General features: G+C 43.5%; 1 protein-coding gene across 4 annotated transcripts in view; it reads right to left on the bottom strand.

Moving 5' to 3' along the window:
- The window catches only part of n4bp3 (NEDD4 binding protein 3), a 99,387-nt gene that overhangs the window by 39,046 nt on the left and 39,383 nt on the right, over positions 1-20,958 (bottom strand). For 3 of the 4 annotated variants that reach the window (XM_036969944.2, XM_090220167.1, XM_090220168.1), the window contains 2 exons: positions 11,700-11,992; positions 7,737-7,914 (listed from right to left, as the gene is read on the bottom strand). In XM_036969944.2, coding sequence (XP_036825839.1) covers positions 7,737-7,914; positions 11,700-11,959 — 438 coding nt within the window. In that variant the 5' untranslated portion in view covers positions 11,960-11,992. The remainder of the gene's footprint in view (positions 1-7,736; positions 7,915-11,699; positions 11,993-20,958) is intronic. The other variant, XM_090220169.1, reaches the window with a different exon arrangement.

Here is a 20,958-nt window from a genome sequence, read left to right as displayed (position 1 = left end):
GGTAGAAGTGAGGGAGAAATGAGAGAGAAAGAAAGGCAGAGACTTGGGAGAAAGAGAGATAAATAATTAGAAAAAGGTGCAGAGATAGGTGAGAGAGAGAGAGAGAGAGAGAGAGAGAGCGAGAGAAGGAGCAGTAAAGGTAGAGATGGCTAGAGGTAAAGAGACAGAGAGAGCCCACCACTCCATCCTGGACTTGAACAGCCTCTATGACCAGGTCCACCTATACAAGGCAGCAGTGCCCAACACTCCACCCTGGACTTAACGACCAGGTCCACCTATACAAGGCAGCAGTGCCCACCTTTGCCCGGACCCTAAAGGACATCGCTCTCAAACGCAGCCCCAACACTTCACACAGGAGCAACAGATCAATAGACACCCTGTCCAGACCAGCGAGACACTCTCTCAGACCTGCGGGACCCCCCCCCTGGACCTACACATAGAGGATCCACGCCAAGAGGACCCACATCCAGACCACAACACTACCAGCCACCCCCCCCCCCCCCCAAGTCAACAAAGCCCACATCCCATTTAAGCACCTCAGATCAGACCCATATCCCTCCTGCCCACACAATGCCCCCCCACCCCTGCAAAGAGGGCCTCAACATGGAAGTCACACATACAGTGCCATGCGAAAGTATTCGGCCCCCTTGAACTTTGCGACCTTTTGCCACATTTCAGGCTTCAAACATAAAGATATAAAACTGTATTTTTTTGTGAAGAATCAACAACAAGTGGGACACAATCATGAAGTGGAACGACATTTATTGGATATTTCAAACTTTTTTAACAAATCAAAAACTGAAAAATTGGGCGTGCAAAATTATTCAGCCCCCTTAAGTTAATACTTTGTAGCGCCACCTTTTGCTGCGATTACAGCTGTAAGTCGCTTGGGGTATGTCTCTATCAGTTTTGCACATCGAGAGACTGAACATTTTTCCCATTCCTCCTTGCAAAACAGCTCGAGCTCAGTGAGGTTGGATGGAGAGCATTTGTGAACAGCAGTTTTCAGTTCTTTCCACAGATTCTCGATTGGATTCAGGTCTGGACTTTGACTTGGCCATTCTAACACCTGGATATGTTTATTTTTGAACCATTCCATTGTAGATGTTGCTTTATGTTTGGATCATTGTCTTGTTGGAAGACAAATCTCCGTCCCAGTCTCAGGTCTTTTGCAGACTCCATCAGGTTTTCTTCCAGAATGGTCCTGTATTTGGCTCCATCCATCTTCCCATCAATTTTAACCATCTTCCCTGTCCCTGCTGAAGAAAAGCAGGCCCAAACCATGATGCTGCCACCACCATGTTTGACAGTGGGGATGGTGTGTTCAGCTGTGTTGCTTTTACGCCAAACATAACGTTTTGCATTGTTGCCAAAAAGTTCAATTTTGGTTTCATCTGACCAGAGCACCTTCTTCCACATGTTTGGTGTGTCTCCCAGGTGGCTTGTGGCAAACTTTAAACTACACTTTTTATGGATATCTTTAAGAAATGGCTTTCTTCTTGCCACTCTTCCATAAAGGCCAGATTTGTGCAATATACGACTGATTGTTGTCCTATGGACAGAGTCTCCCACCTCAGCTGTCGATCTCTGAAGTTCATCCAGAGTGATCATGGGCCTCTTGGCTGCATCTCTGATCAGTCTTCTCCTTGTATGAGCTGAAAGTTTAGAGGGACGGCCAGGTCTTGGTAGATTTGCAGTGGTCTGATGCTCCTTCCATTTCAATATTATCGCTTGCACAGTGCTCCTTGGGATGTTTAAAGCTTGGGAAATCTTTTTGCATCCAAATCTGGCTTTAAACTTCTTCATAACAGTATCTCGGACCTGCCTGGTGTGTTCCTTGTTCTTCATGATGCTCTCTGCGCTTTTAACGGACCTCTGAGACTATCACAGTGCAGGTGCATTTATACGGAGACTTGATTACACACAGGTGGATTGTATTTATCATCATTAGTCATTTAGGTCAACATTGGATCATTCAGAGATCCTCACTGAACTTCTGGAGAGAGTTTGCTGCACTGAAAGTAAAGGGGCTGAATAATTTTGCACGCCCAATTTTTCAGTTTTTGATTTGTTAAAAAAGTTTGAAATATCCAATACATGTCGTTCCATTTCATGATTGTGTCCCACTTGTTGTTGATTCTTCACAAAAAAAATACAGTTTTATATCTTTATGTTTGAAGCCTGAAATGTGGCAAAAGGTCGCAAAGTTCAAGGGGGCCGAATACTTTCGCAAGGCACTGTACACCCAGGCTGTGAGCGGGCAAACAGGCCCAACCCCCACTCTTACACTAGCCCAAGTCAATGGAATGTACCAGATGCTGAGCAGGCTCTGCTCACACTTACTGGTCTAAGGCCAAACCACACAACTCATTTATGAATCACAAAGCCTTCACTATCTTATACTGGAATATCCAAGGCCTGAGGTCATCTGCCTTTGGCCTAAAGAGCAGGAACCTGGACTTTATCAAATAAATCAGAAATACAGACATTGTCATCCTACAAGAAACATGGTATAGAGGAGACTGACCCACTGGTTGCCCTCTAGGTTACAGAGTTGGTAGTCCAATCCACCAAACTACCAGGTGTGAAACAGAGAAGAGGGGTGTGCTAATATGGTATAGAGCAGCCCTAACTCACTCTATTATAGTAATCAAAACAGGAACATTTTACATCTGGCTAGAAATTCAAAAGGAAATGATCTCAACAGAGAAAAATGTCCTCCTGTGTGCTACCTATATCCTATATCCCCCCACTAGAATCCCCATACTTTAATGAAGACAGCTTCTCAATACTAGAGGGGGAGATCAATCATTTCTATGCCCAGAGACATGTACTAGTCTGTGGTGACCTAATTGTCAGAACTGGACAAGAGCCTGACACCCTCAGCACACAGGCGGACAAACACCTGCCTGCAAGTGACAGAATTCCCTTGCCCATATGCCCCACAAGGCACAACTATGACAACATAACCAACTAAAATGGGTCACAACTCCTGCAGCTCTGTCGCTTGCTGTCTACGTACATAGTCAATGGTAGGCTTCGAGGGGACTCCTATGGTAGGTACACCTATAGCTCATCTCTTGGCAGCAGTACTGTACAGTCGTGGCCAAAAGTTTTATTAATTTCCACAAAGTTTGCTACTTCAGTGACTTTATATATTTTTGTCAGATGTTACTATGGAATACTGAAGCATAATTACAAGCATTTCATATGTGTCAAAGGCTGTTATTGACAGGTAGAGAGGTATAGAGAGGTATAGACATATTTAGATGTATGTTTGTGGTATTGTTTTGTTTTTTTGATGTTGATGCAAACAGTCAATATTTGCAGTGTTGACCCTTCTTTTTCAAGACCTCTGCAATCTGCCCTGGCATGCTGTCAATTAACTTCTGGGCCATATCCTGACTGATTGTCACGTTCTGACCTTTATTTCCTTTGTTTTGTATTTATTTAGTATGGTCAGGGCGTGAGTTGGGTGGGCAGTCTATGTTTGTTTTTCTAGGTTTTGGGTATTTCTATGTTTCGGCCTAGTATGGTTCTCAATCAGAGGCAGGTGTCAGTAGTTGTCTCTGATTGAGAATCATACTTAGGTAGCCTGGGTTTCACTGTGTGTTTGTGGGTGATTGTTCCTGTCGCTGTGTTTGCACCAGATAGGACTGTTTTGGGTTTTCACGTTTCTTGTTAGTTTGTTCATGTGAAGTGCTTTATTAAACATGAATCAAAATAACCACGCTGCGCTTTGGTCCGCCTCTCCTTCAAGTCAAGAAAACCGTTACACTGATGGCAGCCCATTCTTGAATAATCAATGCTTGGAGTTTGTCAGAATTTGTGGGTTTTTGTTTGTCCACCCGCCTCTTGAGGATTGACCACAAGTTCTCAATGGGATTAAGGTCTGGGGAGTTTCCTGGCCATGGAACCAAAATATCAATGTTTTGTTCCCCGAGCCACTTAGTTATCACTTTTGTCTTATGGCAAGGTGCTCCATCATGCTGGAAAAGGCATTGTTCGTCACCAAACTGTTCCTGGATGGTTGGGAGAAGTTGCTCTCGGAGGATGTGTTGGTACCATTCTTTATTAATGGCTGTGTTCTTAGGCAAAATTGTGAGAGAGCCCACTCCCTTGGCTGAGAAGCAACCCCACACATGAATGGTCTCAGGATGCTTTACTGTTGGCATAACACAGGACTGATGGTAGCGCTCACCTTGTCTTCTCCGGACAAGCTTTTTTCCAGATGCCCCAAACAATCGGAAAGGGGATTCATCAGAGAAAATGACTTTACCCCAGTCCTCAGCAGTCCAATCCCTGTACCTTCTGCAGAATATAAGTCTGTTCCTGATGTTTTTCCTGGAGAGAAGTGGCTTCTTTGCTGCCCTTCTTGACACCAGGCCATCCTCCAAAAGTCTTTGCCTCACTGTGCATGCAGATGCACTCACACCTGCCTGCTGCCATTCCTGAGCAAGCTCTGTACTGGTGGTGCCCCGATCCCGCAGCTGAATCAACTTTAGCTGGACTTTCTTGGGCGCCCTGAAGCCTTCTTCACAACAATTGATTCACTCTCCTTGAAGTTCTTGATGATTCGATAAATGGTTGATTTAGGTGCAATCTTACTGGCAGCAATATCCTTGCCTGTGAAGCCCTTTTTGTGCAAAGCAATGATGATGGCACATGTGTCCTTGCGGGTAACCATGGTTGACAGAGGAAGAACAAGGATTCTAAGCACCACACTCCTTTTGAAGCTTCCAGTCTGTTATTCGAACTCAATCAGCATGACAGAGTGATCTTCAGCCTTGTCCTCGTCAACACTCACACCTGTGTTAATGAGATAATCACTTACATGATGTTAGCTGGACCTTTTGTGGCAGGGCTGAAATGCAGTGGAAATGTTTTTGGGGGGATTCAGTTCATTTGCATGGCAAAGAGGGACTTTGCAATTAATTGTAATTACCCATTGAAGAATCCATAGAATCTAACCACTTCTGGGAAAATTGGAAAACTAAACAAACAACAACATAAAGAGGTATCTATCTAAAATGGAGATGTATTGGTAAACCACTTCTCCAATCCTTTTGGCTCTGTAACAAATAACAACATAAAGAGGTATCTATCTAAAATGGAGATGTATTGATAAACCACTTCTCCAATCCTTTTGGCTCTATAACAAACAACAAAAACATTAACATGATCAAATACAAATCTTAGAATAAACTATTAAAGACTACCAGAACCCACTGGATTCTCCAATTACATTGAATGAACTACAGGACAAAATACAAACCCTCCAACCCAAAAAGGCCTGTGGTGTTGATGGTATCCTCAATGAAATGATCAAATATACAAACCAAAAATTCCAACTGGCTATACTAAAACTCTTGAACATCATCCTTAGCTCTGGCATCTTCCCCAATATTTGGAACCAAGGACTGATCACCCCAATCCACAAAGGTGTAGACAAATTTGACCCCATTAACTACCGTGGGATATGAGTAAAATCCTCTGCATGATCATTAACAGCCCACAAAATGAGGTGGAAACTGAGCTGCACTTCCTAACCTCCTGCCAAATGTATGACCATATTAGAGACACATATTTCACTCAGATTACACAGACCCACAAAGAATTCAAAAACAAACCCGATTTTGATAAATTCTATTGGGTGAAATACCACAGTGTGCCAACAGCAGCAAGATTTGTGACCTGTTGCCACAAGAAAAGGGCAACCAGTGAAGAACAAACACCATTGTAAATACAATCCACATTTATGTTTATTTATTTTCCCTTTTGTACTTTAACCATTTGCACATCATTACAACACTGTATATAGACATAATATGACATTTGTAATGTCTTTATTGTTTTGAAACTTCTGTGAGTGTAATGTTTACTGTTCATTTTTATTGTTTATTTCACTTTCGTATATTATCTACTGCACTTGCTTTGGCAATGTTAACATGTTTCCCATGCCAATAAAGCCCCTTGAACTGAACGGTACTGAATTAAGAGCAGCGCTATCTCACTCACAGCCAGGCTGGTGGTGTGTTCAGGCCTCGGCCTAGAAATCACTATTACCCACAAGGTTTTGATTAAATCAATCGTTTTCTCAGCTCTCTGCTCTCTCCATGTTGTTTCTCAGGCTTGATGTTAAACATCCAGCCTGGATGAGATGAATTCATCCTACTGCACTACTTAGTCTTTACAAGGAGTGCAGAAGGGACTGTGTGTGTGTGATTTACGTCAGACACAGACTGAAGGGAGAGGCTTGGTATCTTATTCATACATGATCTTATACATGACTAATGCAGGACATTTTAAAACACTTCCTCCAGCCTAGCCAGGTAATACCTGGTAGCATTTCATTATGTCTCCTATACACACACACACACACACACACACACACACACACACACACACACACACACACACACACACACACACACACACACACACACACACACACACACACACACACACACACACACACACACACACACACACACACACACACAACGCAAGCATCGCACACAGCGTCACCACTGGGACGTCATTCATCTAGTGCTACCAGTGACTCAGTGATAGAGGCCAATTCTTCAAACTTTCGCTAACTGTAAGGAGTAAGAAGCCAAGGTGATCTGTCTGAGACATGATGGCTTCAGACTATTAAAGGACGTTCTCTGTGTCAGAGACATGTTGGCTTTAGAGTATTAAAGGTCGTTCTTGGTCTGGACCTCCTTTGAAGGAGTTATTTTAAGAAGAGTCCAACGTCAAAGTGTGTTATAGTTGCTAAAATAATAATATGTTTTGATAGAATAGATAATAACTGCAGTTTTACATGTTATATCACCCCTATATGTTGCCCCAGGGATATCACCCCTATATGTTGCCCGAGGGATATCACCCCTATATGTTGCCCCAGGGATATCACCCCTATATGTTGTCCCAGGGATATCACCCCTATATGTTGTCCCAGGGATATCACCCCTATATGTTGTCCCAGGGATATCACCCCTATATGTTGTCCCAGGGATATCACCCCTATATGTTGTCCCAGGGATATCACCCCTATATGTTGCCCCAGGGATATCACCCCTATATGTTGCCCCAGGGATATCACCCCTATATGTTGTCCCAGGGATATCACCCCTATATGTTGTCCCAGGGATATCACCCCTATATGTTGTCCCAGGGATATCACCCCTATATGTTGTCCCAGGGATATCACCCCTATATGTTGTCCCAGGGATATCACCCCTATATGTTGTCCCAGGGATATCACCCCTATATGTTGTCCCAGGGATATCACCCCTATATGTTCTCCCAGGGATATCACCCCTATATGTTGTCCCAGGGATATCACCCCTATATGTTGTCCCAGGGATATCACCCCTATATGTTGTCCCAGGGATATCACCCCTATATGTTGCCCCAGGGATATCACCCCTATATGTTGTCCCAGGGATATCACCCCTATATGTCGTCCCAGAGATATCACCCCTATATGTTGTCCCAGTGATATCACCCCTATATGTTGTCCCAGGGATATCACCCCTATATGTTGTCCCAGTGATATCACCCCTATATGTTGTCCCAGTGATATCACCCCTATATGTCGTCCCAGAGATATCACCCCTATATGTTGTCCCAGTGATATCACCCCTATATGTTGTCCCAGGGATATCACCCCTATATGTTGTCCCAGGGATATCACCCCTATATGTCCCATAACCAGGTGTTCTTCTTACCTTCTCATATTTCCCTCCAATTGGCAGGGAGTTCTTTGACACGTCCACCTCAGTTCCGTCTTTGTAGTAGAGCTTGATGTGTTCCTCCTCATGTCCATGCTCTCTCTTCATGGACTGCATGCTGGAGAAGATGTCCTTCCTACTGCTGCCTGGGCCGCTACCCGCTTTGGCCTCTTTCCTGGTGGGGATCATTATAAAGGTTTTCCTTCAGGCTTCCAGTCAATTGATAATCTGTTCCCCTGAACGATAACATCTTGTTATGAAAATTATTTATATTTCTATTTGAGTTTGCAAGAAAGGCATTTCACTGTACATGCGCATGGGACATTAAAACTTTAAATTAATTTCTATTTCGTCTAGATTTACAACTTTAGATTGTAACAGCTTACTTCGCAAATACACTCTGCATTCGGAAAGTATTCAGACCATTTGACCTTTTTCACATTTTGTTACATTACAGCCTTCTTCTAAAATTGATTAAATAAAAAATGTTCCTCATCAATCTACACACAATACACCATAATGACATCACAATACCCCATAATGACATCACAATACCCCATAATGACATCACAATACACCATAATGACATCACAATACACCATAATGACAAAGCGAAAACAGGTTATTTACTTAACTATTCAGACCCTTTGCTATGAGACTCAAAATTGAGCTCAGGTGCATCCTGTTTCCATTGATCATCCTTGAGATGTTTCTACAACTTGATTGGAGTCCACCTGTGGTAAATTCAATTGATCGGACATGATTTGGAAAGGCACACACTTGTCTATCTATATAAGTTCCCACAGTTGACAGTGCATGTCAGAGCATGCACGAAGGAATTGTTCGTAAAGCTCTGAGACAGGATTGTGTCAGGCACAGATCTGGGGAAGGGTACAAAAACATTTCTGCAGCATTGAAGGTCCCCAAGAACACAGTGGCCTCCATCATTCTTAAATGGAATAGTTTGGAACCACCAAGACTATGCCTAGAGTTGGCCGCCCGGTCAAATTCAGCAATCAGGGGAGAAGGGCCTTGGTCAGGGAAGTGACCAAAAACCCGATGGTCACTCTGACAGAGCTCCAGACTTCCTCTGTGGAAATGGGAGAATCTTCCAGAAGGACAACCATCTCTGCAGCACTTGACCAATCAGGCCTTTATGGTAGAGTGTCCAGACTGAAGCCACTCCTCAGTAAAAGGCACATGACAGCCCGTTGGAATTTTCCAAAAGGCACCTAAAGACTCTCAGACCATAAGAAACAATATTCTCTGGTCTGATGAAACCAAGATTGAACTATTTGGCCTAATTGCCAAGCGTCACGTCCTGAGGAAACCTGTCACCATCCCTATGGTGAAGCATGGTGGTGGAAGCATCATGCTGTGGGGATGTTTTTCTGCGGCAGGGACTTGGAGACTAGTCAGGATCGAGTGAATGATGAACGGAGCAAAGTACAGAGAGATCCTTGATGAAAACCCGCTCCAGAGAACTCAAGACCTCAGACTGGGGTGAAGGTTCACCTTCCAACAGGACAACGACCCTAAGCACTCTACCAGGACAACACAGGAGTGGCTTTGGGACAAATCTCTAAATGTCTTTGAGTGGCCAAGCCAGTGGCCGGACTTGAGCCGGATTGAACTTCTCTGGAGAGAACTATAAATAGCTATGGAGCAACGGTCCCCATCCAACCTGACAGAGCTTGAGAGGATCTGCAGAGAAGAATGGGAGAAACTCCCCAAATGCAGGTGCACCAATTTTTTAGTGTCATACCTAAGAATACTTGATGCTGCAATCGCTGCCAAAGGAGCTTCAACAAAGTACTGAGTAAAGGGCCTGAATACTTATGTAAATGTCAGATTTTATTTTTTATACAGTACTAATATAAATATTTGGATACAGCAACTGTGCTTTTTATTTATTTTTTACTATTTTCTACATTGTAGAATAATATTGAAGACATCAAAACTATGAAATAACACATGGAATCATGAAGTAACCAAAAAAATGTTAGACAAACATTTTATATTTGAGATTCTTCAAAGTAACCACCCTTTGCCTTGATGACAGCTTTGCACATTCTTGGAATTCTTTCAACCAGCATCATGAGGTAGTCACATGGAATGCATTTCAATTAACAGGTGTGCCTTGTTAAAAGTTAATTTGTGGATGTCACACCCTGACCATAGTTTACTTTGTATATTTCTATGTTGTGGTTGGTCAGGGTGTGATCTGAGTGGGCATTCTATGTTACATGTCTAGTTTGTCCAGTTCTATGTTCGGCCTGATATGGTTCTCAATCAGAGGCAGGTGTTCGTCATTGTCTCTGATTGGGAACCATATTTAGGTAGCCTGGGTTTCACTGTGTGTTTGTGGGTGATTGTTCCTGTCTATGTGTTTTCACCAGATAGGCTGTTTAGGTTTTCGTTACGTTCATTACGTCCTTTATTTTTGTAGTGTTTGTATTGATTCGTGTTTTACGTTTGTTCATTAAAACATGGATCGAAATCTACACGCTGCATTTTGGTCCGACTCTCCTTCACATACAGAAAACCGTTACAGTGGAATTTATTTCCTTCTTAATGCGTTTGAGCCAATCAGTTTTATTGTGACAAGGTATACAGAAGCTAGCCCTATTTGTTAAAAGACCAAGTCCATATTGTGGCAAGAACATCTTAAATAAGCAAAGACAAACGACAGTCCATCATTACCTTAAGACATGAAGGTCAGTCAGTCCGAAAGATTTCAAGAACTTTGAAAGTTTCTTCAAGTGCAGCAGCAAAAACCATTATGCGCTACAATGAAACTGGCTCTCATGAGGACTGCCACAGGAAAGGAAGACTCAGAGGGACATCTGCTGCAGAGGATAAGTTCATTAGAGTTAAGCACGGAGGAGGAGGAGTGATGGTGTGGGGGTGCTTTGCTGGTGACACTGTCAGTGATTTATTTAGAATTCAAGGCACACTTAACCAGCATGGCTACCACAGCATTCTGCAGCGATACGCCATCCCATCTGGTTTGCACTTAGTGGGACTATCATTTGTTTTTCAACAGGACAATGATCGAAAACACACCTCCAGGTTGTGTAAGAGTTATTTGACCAAGAAGGAGAGTGATGGATTGCTGCATCAGATGACCTGGCCTCCACAATCACCCGACCTCAACCCAATCGAGATAGTTTGTAATAAGTCGGACCAGAGAGTGAAGGAAAAGCAGCCAACAAGTGCTCAGCATGTGTGGGAAGTCCTTCAAGACTGTTAGAAAAGCATTCCAGGTGAAGCTGGTTGAGAGAATGCCAATAGTGTGCAAAGCTGTCATCAAGGCAAAGGGTGGCTACTTTGAAGAATTAAAAATATAACATATATTTTGATTTGTTTAATACTTTTTTGGTTACTACATGATTCCATATGTGTTATTTCATTGTGTTGATGTCTTCACTATTATTCTATGTAGAACTTTAATTAGTAGGAGTGTCTGTACTTTGGGATTGGTACTGTACTTTTGCTGTACATTTCTACAAAACAGTTTTTGCTTTGATATTTTGGGGTATTGTGTGTAGATTGATGAGGGGGAAAAAACAATTGAACACATTTTAGAATAGGGTTGTAATGTAACAAAATGTGGAAAAAGGGGAGGGGTCTGAATACTTTCTGAATGGTAGGATTCACACCTCCTACCAGCTCACTATGTGTGGCACCCACCTGGCAGCAGCACTAACAACACTGCTATGGAATAACAGGTGATGTTATTACCCAAGAGCATCATTAATGCCTTCTATTTGAAACAGACAACTCTTTACCACTTTGTCTGTACTTTATGGAATACATAGAGAATACATACTCTCTAATGTAGCACCCATCTGGGTGATGAAACATGGCAGCCATTTTGTGCCTATCAGAGAGCTCACTAACCTGGTGATGTTGATGAAACATGGCAGCCATTTTGTGCCTATCAGAGAGCTCACTAACCTGGTGATGTTGAGGTAGTTGAGCAGCTCTCTCTGGTTGAAGCCTTTCTTTAATAACCTGTTGGTCTGTCTGGGTCCCACCTGGGGCACGGCCCGGCTGCCTTTAGCTGGGGACGCGTCCGGGCGCTCCACTAGGCTACCTACACTACCCATACTGCACCGGGCCAGTAGGGCTGTGGGCCGGGTAGGGGTCGAGTAGGGGTCACGGAATGTCTTGCTGGGGTCACGGCTCAGAGGAAGGGTCTGGACCGATGTTGCCATTGGTTACAGGACAGGGTGGCCACGTGGAGAACTCTTGAGGTAGAGGAAGAGAGCAAAGAAGAGAGGAAGAAAGAGGTTGAGAATCAGAGAATGGACATAAACAAACTTATTCAGAACCCTGTAAAATATATTTGGCATCATGAACCATCATCACCATGATAACCTCCTATTCACCTTCTAACTGTAATATCGTATCTCTATAGCAACACGAACCATCATTACCATGATAACCTCCTATTCACCTTCTAACAGTAATATCTTATCTCTATGGCAACACGAACCATCATCACCTTGATAACCTCCTATTCACCTTCTAACTGTAATATTGTATCTCTATGGCAACACGAACCATCATTACCATGATAACCTCCTATTCACCTTCTAACAGTAATATCTTATCTCTATGGCAACACGAACCATCATCACCATGATAACCTCCTATTCACCTTCTAACTGTAATATCTTATCTCTATGGCAACACGAACCATCATCACCATGATAACCTCCTATTCACCTTCTAACTGTAATATCTTATCTCTATGGCAACACGAACCATCATCACCTTGATAACCTCCTATTCACCTTCTAACTGTAATATCTTATCTCTATGGCAACACGAACCATCATCACCATGATAACCTCCTATTCACCTTCTAACTGTAATATCTTATCTCTATGGCAACACGAACCATCATCACCATGATAACCTCCTATTCACCTTCTAACTGTAATATCTCTATGGCAACACGAACCAGCATTACCATGATAACCTCCTATTCACCTTCTAACTGTAATATCTTATCTCTATGGCAACACGAACCATCATTACCATGATAACCTCCTATTCACCTTCTAACTGTAATTCTTATCTCTATGGCAACACGAACCATCATCACCATGATAACCTCCTATTCACCTTCTAACTGTAATATCTTATCTCTATGGCAACACGAACCATCATATCCAAGACCAAGTCCACACTTTATTGGATTGTTTACAGTTTTCAGCTCTCTGTCTGTCTTCCTCTGATCACTTAACTCCTGCACTCTAGTGGTTAATAAAGCATAATAACTAGTATCATGATTCTTAATGAGGTGGTCCCATTCCCTCTGTCTTCCTCAGTATTCCCCCATAGCCTTTACCCTAGTTACTAGTCTGTTGTTGATGTGAATTCTAGTCAAACTCCTCCTGTCTTTTTCCCTGTCTGGCTTTATATCTCCTCTCTCAGGGCATGACTTGACATGTGCCACTTCTCTGTCATCAGCTGTGTGTGTGTGTATGTGTGTGTGTGTGTGTGTGTGTGTGTGTGTGTGTGTGTGTGTGTGTGTGTCGAGGCAGTTTTTTTTAGTCAGTGACCGACCTAAAATCTTTCGAATTTTTCACGACACACCAAATGTAAAAATCAACACTAAGCCAGCTAAATGGAAAAATCAACACGTTTTACTAAGCCAGCTAAATGGAAAAATCAACACGTTTTTACTAAGCCAGCTAAATGGAAAAATCAACACGTTTTTACTAAGCCAGCTAAATGGAAAAATCAACACGTTTTTACTAAGCCAGCTAAACTGTGATCTGGTAGTAATAAGTGTAGGTTAAACCATGGCATAGTGCACAACAACCATACGGTTCAACCACACTCTACTACTAGCTCATCATAGAACAACACTAAACATAACCACAACACTTTCCTACAGTTGTTAAAGCCTTCAAATCCCACATAACGCATGTTCTTCCTGTCAGAGACACCTCATGCTTTTTGAAATGGTAGAAACGAGATGTAAGCTAAAAGAGAAGATTACAGATGTAGAGTGTGTGTGTGTGTGTGTGTGTGTGCGTGTGTGCGCGTGTGTGTGTGTGAGTGAGCCTCTTGGGGAAGAGGAGCAGAGAACATATCCACCATCAGAAGCTTGTTATGTAACTGTGTATGTGTGTGTGTGTGTGTGTGTGTGTGTGTGTTCTCCCTCTGTGATGCTACTGACTACAGTAAATCCTATTTGTCTGATAAAGAGGCAGGGTGCTTTGATTCAGGCAGCAGAGACGAGCAAGGATGTGCCTTTATAACCAGGGCAACCCTGCTGTACTTCCTACAGTGCCAGGTAGTCTAGTGGTTAGAGCGTTGGGACAGTAACCGTAAAGGTTGCTGGATCAAATCCCAGAGCTGACAAAAATATGCTGTTCTCCACCTGAGCAAGGCAGTTAACCCGCTGTTCCCCGGGGGCTGAAGACGTGGATGTCCATTAAGGCAGTTAACCCGCTGTTCCCCGGGGGCTGAAGACGTGGATGTCCATTAAGGCAGTTAACCCGCTGTTCCCCGGGGGCTGAAGACGTGGATGTCCATTAAGGCAGTTAACCCGCTGTTCCCCGGGGGCTGAAGACGTGGATGTCCATTAAGGCAGTTAACCCGCTGTTCCCCGGGGGCTGAAGACGTGGATGTCCATTAAGGCAGTTAACCCGCTGTTCCCCGGGGGCTGAAGACGTGGATGTCCATTAAGGCAGTTAACCCGCTGTTCCCCGGGGGCTGAAGACGTGGATGTCCATTAAGGCAGCCCTCTGCACCTCTCTGATTCAGAGGGGTTGGTTTAAATGCAGAAGACGGTTGAAGGCGTTCCTTTCCCTTACCGTATCCAATTGATTTATTATTTCCCTTCCGATTTCTTTCAAATAACACGATCAATTCAGTCAGCGCATCCTATTGACCACGCCTTCTATAGTTATTCAGTGGTCATATTAATGACTATACAGTACAGTGTAACCAGTGTAACCATCCACTGTGGTTATTCAGTGGTCATATCAATGACTATACAGTAGAGTGTAACCTACTATAGCACACTGGTTATTCAGTGGTCATATTAATGACTGTATGGTATGTCATGCTAACCTACGTGCTAGCTTCCGGCATCTGTTCAACAATACTAATGCAAAGTTGACCTTGTTTTTGATCTTTAATGGGCAGAATGTGAGGAATGATTGGCCATACATAGTCTAGTGGTTTTTCTGGTATGTTCTGAACTACTTAAAACAATTACAGAGTCAGAGGGAGGAGACTTCCTCCATTTCTCCATCCTCTCTCTTTATTCCCCCCTCCCCCTCCATTTCTCCATCCTCTCTCTTTATTCCCCCCTCCCTCCCTCCCCCTCCATTCCTCCATCCTCTCTCTTTATTCCCCCTCCATTCCTCCATCCTCTCTCTTTATTCCCCCCTCCCTCCCCCTCCATTCCTCCATCCTCTCTCTTTATTCCCCCTCCCTCCCTCCCCCTCCATTCCTCCATCCTCTCTCTTTATTCCCCCTCCCTCCCTCCCCCTCCATTCCTCCATCCTCTCTCTTTATTCCCCCTCCCTCCCTCCCCCTCCATTCCTCCATCCTCTCTCTTTATTCCCCCTCCCTCCCTCCCCCTCCATTCCTCCATCCTCTCTCTTTATTCCCCCTCCCTCCCTCCCCTCCATTCCTCCATCCTCTCTCTTTATTCCCCCCTCCATTCCTCCCCCTCCATTCCTCCATCCTCTCTCTTTATTCCCCCTCCCTCCCTCCCCTTCATTCCTCCATCCGCTCTCTTTATTCCTCCCTCTCCTATATCTCTCTCCATTCCTCCCCCTCCTCTCTCTCTCCATTCCTCCCTCTCCTCTCTCTCTCTCTCCATTCCTCCCTCTACTCTCTCTCTCTCTCTCCATTCCTCCCTCTCTCCGCTCATTAAGGATCTCTATTGATTCCACCCTGTTGACCCCTTTCTCTTTCCACGAGGATAAACACACACTATGGCCTTTAACCACACACACACACACACACACACACACACACACACACACACACACACACACACACACACACATGAGTCTTCAGACCATAAACATCGGGGGAGTGTAAACACACACACATTGTTCTGAGCCAGTAATAATGACCACCTCTTTAATATAACCCCCCCACAGCCCTCATGTTGTCACTGGCTGGTTTCAACATCCAGTGGTAACTATGTCTAGTCTGATCCTCCATTACTGGTAGACAGTAGAGATGCAGTAATGCTGCAGAAACACTGCTGTAATCATAAAACCAGGCCAGGTCACTTCTCAGTCTGTCCCAAAATAGAGCCAGCAACACACGCACACACACACACACACACACACACACACACACACACACACACACACAGCATAATTTATGTATGAACCTGCGCACACACACCACAAAGTGTATATTAAAGCTGGGAAGATAAACAGAAAATGATCGACACCGACCGCGTATTGCTTAGGCATTTACCTGATATCATTACGATAAGTAGCCTATACTAGAGAAATGAGAAGTTGGAAATGAAATGAGTTTGCTAATATGGGTGATAGTTAATGGAACAATTGATGGCTACAACCATCAAACTGTGGTGCACATTACTGTTATAAACTGTGGAGCACATTACTGTTATAAACTGTGGAGCACATTACTGTTATAAACTGTGGAGCACATTACTGTTACAAACTGTGGAGCACATTACTGTTATAAACTGTGGAGCACATTACTGTTATAAACTGTGGAGCACATTACTGTTATAAACTGTGGAGCACATTACTGTTACAAACTGTGGAGCACATTACTGTTATAAACTGTGGAGCACATTACTGTTATAAACTGTGGAGCACATTACTGTTATAAACTGTGGAGCACATTACTGTTATAAACTGTGGAGCACATTACTGTTATAAACTGTGGAGCACATTACTGTTATAAACTGTGGAGCACATTACTGTTATACTGTGGAGCACATTACTGTTATAAACTGTGGAGCACATTACTGTTACAAACTGTGGAGCACATTACTGTTATAAACTGTGGAGGACATTACTGTTACAAACTGTGGTGTACATTACTGTTATAAACTGTGGAGCACATTACTGTTATAAACTGTGGTGCACATTACTGTTATAAACTGAGGAGCACAACACTGTTATAAACTGTGGAGCACATTACTGTTATAAACTGTGGAGCACATTACTGTTATAAACTGTGGAGCACATTACTGTTATAAACTGTGGAGCACATTACTGTTATAAACTGAGGAGCACATTACTGTTATAAACTGAGGAGCACATTACTGTTATACTGTGGAGCACATTACTGTTATAAACTGTGGAGCACATTACTGTTATAAACTGTGGAGCACATTACTGTTATAAACGTTTCGTTCTATTTATTATCAATTCAAGCAATTTATCACAATATGGACGTCCAGCTCTAGTGTGTATGTGCACATGCACACACACAGTACTCTGTCTGGCTAGGTAGGGAGCAGCTGCTTCAACATCTCCCATGTTTCCCCCCAGTGTAATCAACATTTATCAAGTGATGTACTGGTGGCCTCAATTGGTGGCCTCAATAATTATGTAAATGGTGAGAGACAGAGACAGAGAGAGAGAGAGTGACAGCGAGACAGAGACAGAGACAGAGAGAGAGAGAGAGAGAGAGAGAGAGAGTGACAGCGAGACAGACAGAGAGAGAGAGTGAGAGAGAGTGACAGCGAGACAGAGAGAGAGAGAGAGAGTGACAGCGAGACAGAGACAGAGACAGAGACAGAGAGAGAGAGAGAGAGAGAGAGTGAGAGAGAGTGACAGCGAGACAGAGAGAGAGTGACAGCGAGACAGAGACAGAGACAGAGACAGAGAGAGAGAGAGAGTGACAGCGAGACAGAGACAGAGACAGAGACAGAGAGAGAGAGAGAGAGTGAGAGAGAGTGACAGCGAGACAGAGAGAGAGAGAGAGTGACAGCGAGACAGAGACAGAGACAGAGACAGAGAGAGAGAGAGAGTGACAGCGAGACAGAGACAGAGACAGAGACAGAGAGAGAGAGAGAGAGAGAGAGAGAGAGAGAGAGTGACAGCGAGACAGAGACAGAGAGTGAGAGAGAGTGACAGCGAGACAGAGAGAAAGAAATAAAAAAAGAGAAAGAGAGAGAAAGAAAGAGAGAAAAAGAAAGAGAGAGAAAGCGGGAGAGAGCGCAAGAGAGAGAGAAAGAGAAAGAGAGAGAGAAAGAGAGAGAGAGAGAAAAAGAAAGGGAGGGAGAGTGAGACACAGAGAGAGAGAAGAGAAAGCCACTATAGCTGTATAGCTGAAGGCTCTCAGCCAGAGGGAGATCAAAGAGAGAGATACTCGGAAAGCTCATGTTTATATTAATGAGCTAGCTAGCCTAACTATTTCCCTTCCCTAAAACATTCCACTCTGACTACTACAACCTTCATCCGCTATCATACAGATTCAACCACTAACCCTGACCCCTAACCTTAACCCTAAACTGATGAACAAGTAGCACCTGCATTTGCTCATCCGTTCTGATGATACTGACACATTGTCCGTTCTACCAGAGTCATCTGGTGACCAGTAGCATCCTAGTTTTATAAAGTAGGTCGAGTCATTCTCATTTCAAATACGGATCTACAGTGCATTCGGGAGGTATTCAGACCCCTTGACTTTTCCCTCATCAATCTACACACAATACCTCATAATGACAAAGCAAAAACAGATTTTTATACATTTTTGCAAATGTATTAAAAATACAAAACTGAAATATCACATTTACATAAATATTCAGACCCTTTATTCAGTACTTGAAGCACCTTTGGCAGGGATTATAGCCTCAAATCTTCTTGGGTATGACTCTACAAGCTTGGCACACCTGTATTTGAGGAGTTTCTCCCATTCTTCTCTGCAGATCCTCTCAAGCTCTGTCAGGTTGGATGGGGAGCATCGCTGCACAGCTATTTTCAGGTCTCTCCAGAGATGTTTGATCGGGTTCAAATCCTGGCTCTGGCTGTGCCACTCAAGGATCGAGACCTGTCCCGAAGCCACTCTCCTGCCTTGTCTTGGCTTTGTGCTGAGGGTCGTTGTCCTGTTGGAAGGTGAACCTTTGCCCCAGTCTGAGGTCCTGAGCGCTCTGGTGCAGGTTTTCATCAAGGATCTCTCTGTACTTTGCTTTGTTCATCTTTCCTTCCATCCTGACTAGTCTCCTAGTCCCTGCTGCTGACAAACATCCCCACAGTATGCTGCTGCTACCACTATGCTTCACCATAGGGATGGTATTGGCCAGGTGATGTGCGGTGCCTGGTTTCCCACAGACTTGATGCTTGGCATTCAGGCCAAAGAGTTCAATCTTGGTTTCATCAGACAAGATAATCTTGTTTCTCATGGTCTGAAAGCGGGCTGTCATGTGCCTTTTACTGAGGAGTATCTTCCGTCGGGTTCTTGGTCACTTCCCTGACCAAGGCCCTTCTCCCCCGATTGCTCAGTTTGGCCAGGGGGACAGCACTAGGAAGTGTCTTGGTGGTTCCAAGAATGATGGAGGCCACTGTGTTCTTGGGGACCTTCAATACTGCAGAAATGTTTTGGTACCCTTCCCCAGATCTGTGCCTCGACACAATCGGAGCTTTACGGACAATTCCTTCGACCTCATGACTTGGTGTTTGCTCTGACATGCACTGCCAACTGTGGGAACTTACATAGACTTGGGCTGTAAAAAAAAATATTGGTTGACCGAAAGATGCCTGTTCTTTCAACCAAGTTTTTTTAACGTGTATTTTTCCTTTTATAGACACACCCTATGTATGTGAGCTTGTCTGATGCTTTAAGATTATAGTTTGATGAAATAAGACAAAATCCTCAAGAGGGCACCAGAGATCTAGATAACCAGAATTAAAAAAACGTAACCTGACCCAACTATTCTCCTCTCGCTCCTGCTGGCTTTCACAGATTCTGCCATTACTTGCCATTACTCTGCTGAAGTTGCTGGTAATAGGCTACATGAGGAGTTGGCAACCTTTCTCAAGTGGAATGACAATTTATCTTACCATTTCTCCAGATCTGTGTGCCATTTATGGTTTTTATATGTACATTTTCGTGAAACAGCTTCAATGAATGTATTATACACATCACGGACAAACTAAAATGGTCCACCCACACAGACAGCGTGGGGAAGAAGGCGCAGCAGCGCCTCTTCAACCTCAGGAGGCTGAAGAAATTCGGCTTGTCACCAAAAACACTCACAAACTTTTACAGATGCACAATCGAGAGCATCCTGTCGGGCTGTATCACCGCCTGGTACGGCAACTGCTCCGCCCACAGCCGCAAGGCTGAGGTCTGCACAACGCATCACCGGGGGCAAACTACCTGCCCTCCAGGACACCTACACCACCCGATGTCACAGGAAGGCCAAAAAGATTGTCAAGGACAACAACCACCCGAGCCACTGCCTGTTCACCCCACTATAATCCAGAAGGCGAGGTCAGTACAGGTGCATCAAAGCAGGGACTGAGAGACTGAGAGACTGAAACAACAATACAGTGATAAAAGGAAGACTGGAATAATAATATTGAATGCAGTAACAGAAATGACCGTAACCAAAGGAACAAACATTGACGTTGAGAAATAGGAATTCATGGTAAATATCATCACAGGTGATATTCACTACCGTTCAAAAGTTTGGGGTCACTTAGACTTTTCCTTGTTTTTGAAAGAAAAACACATTTTTTGTCCAGTAAAATAACATCAAATTGATCAGAAATACAGTATATGAATTGTTAATGTTGTAAATTACTATTGCAGCTGGAAACGGCAGATTTTTTATGGACTATCAACATAGGCGTGAAGAGGACCATTATCTGAAACTACCACTCCTGTGTTCCAATGGCACGTTGTGTTAGCTAATCCAAGTTTATCATTTTAAAAGGCTAATTGATCATTAGAAAACCCTTTTGCAATTTTGTTAGCACAGCTGAAAACTGTTTTGCTGATTAAAGAAGCAATACAACTGTCCTTCTTTAGACTAGTTGAGTATCTGTAGCATCAGCATTTATGGGTTCGATTACAGGCTCAAAATGGCCAGAAACAAGGAACTTTCTTCTGAAACTCGTCAGTCTGTTCTTGTTCTGAGAAATGAAGGCTATTTCATGTGAAAAAACAAGTAGATTTGAGTGTCTAGTTTGAGAAACAGAAGCCTTACAAGTCCTCAACTGGCAGCTTCATTAAA

This window comes from Oncorhynchus mykiss, chromosome 25 (genome assembly GCF_057628025.1).
Source record: "Oncorhynchus mykiss isolate SJ-2025 chromosome 25, ASM5762802v1, whole genome shotgun sequence".
NCBI classification, from domain to species: domain Eukaryota; kingdom Metazoa; phylum Chordata; class Actinopteri; order Salmoniformes; family Salmonidae; genus Oncorhynchus; species Oncorhynchus mykiss.
This window is presented reverse-complemented; position numbering and strand designations above follow the sequence as displayed.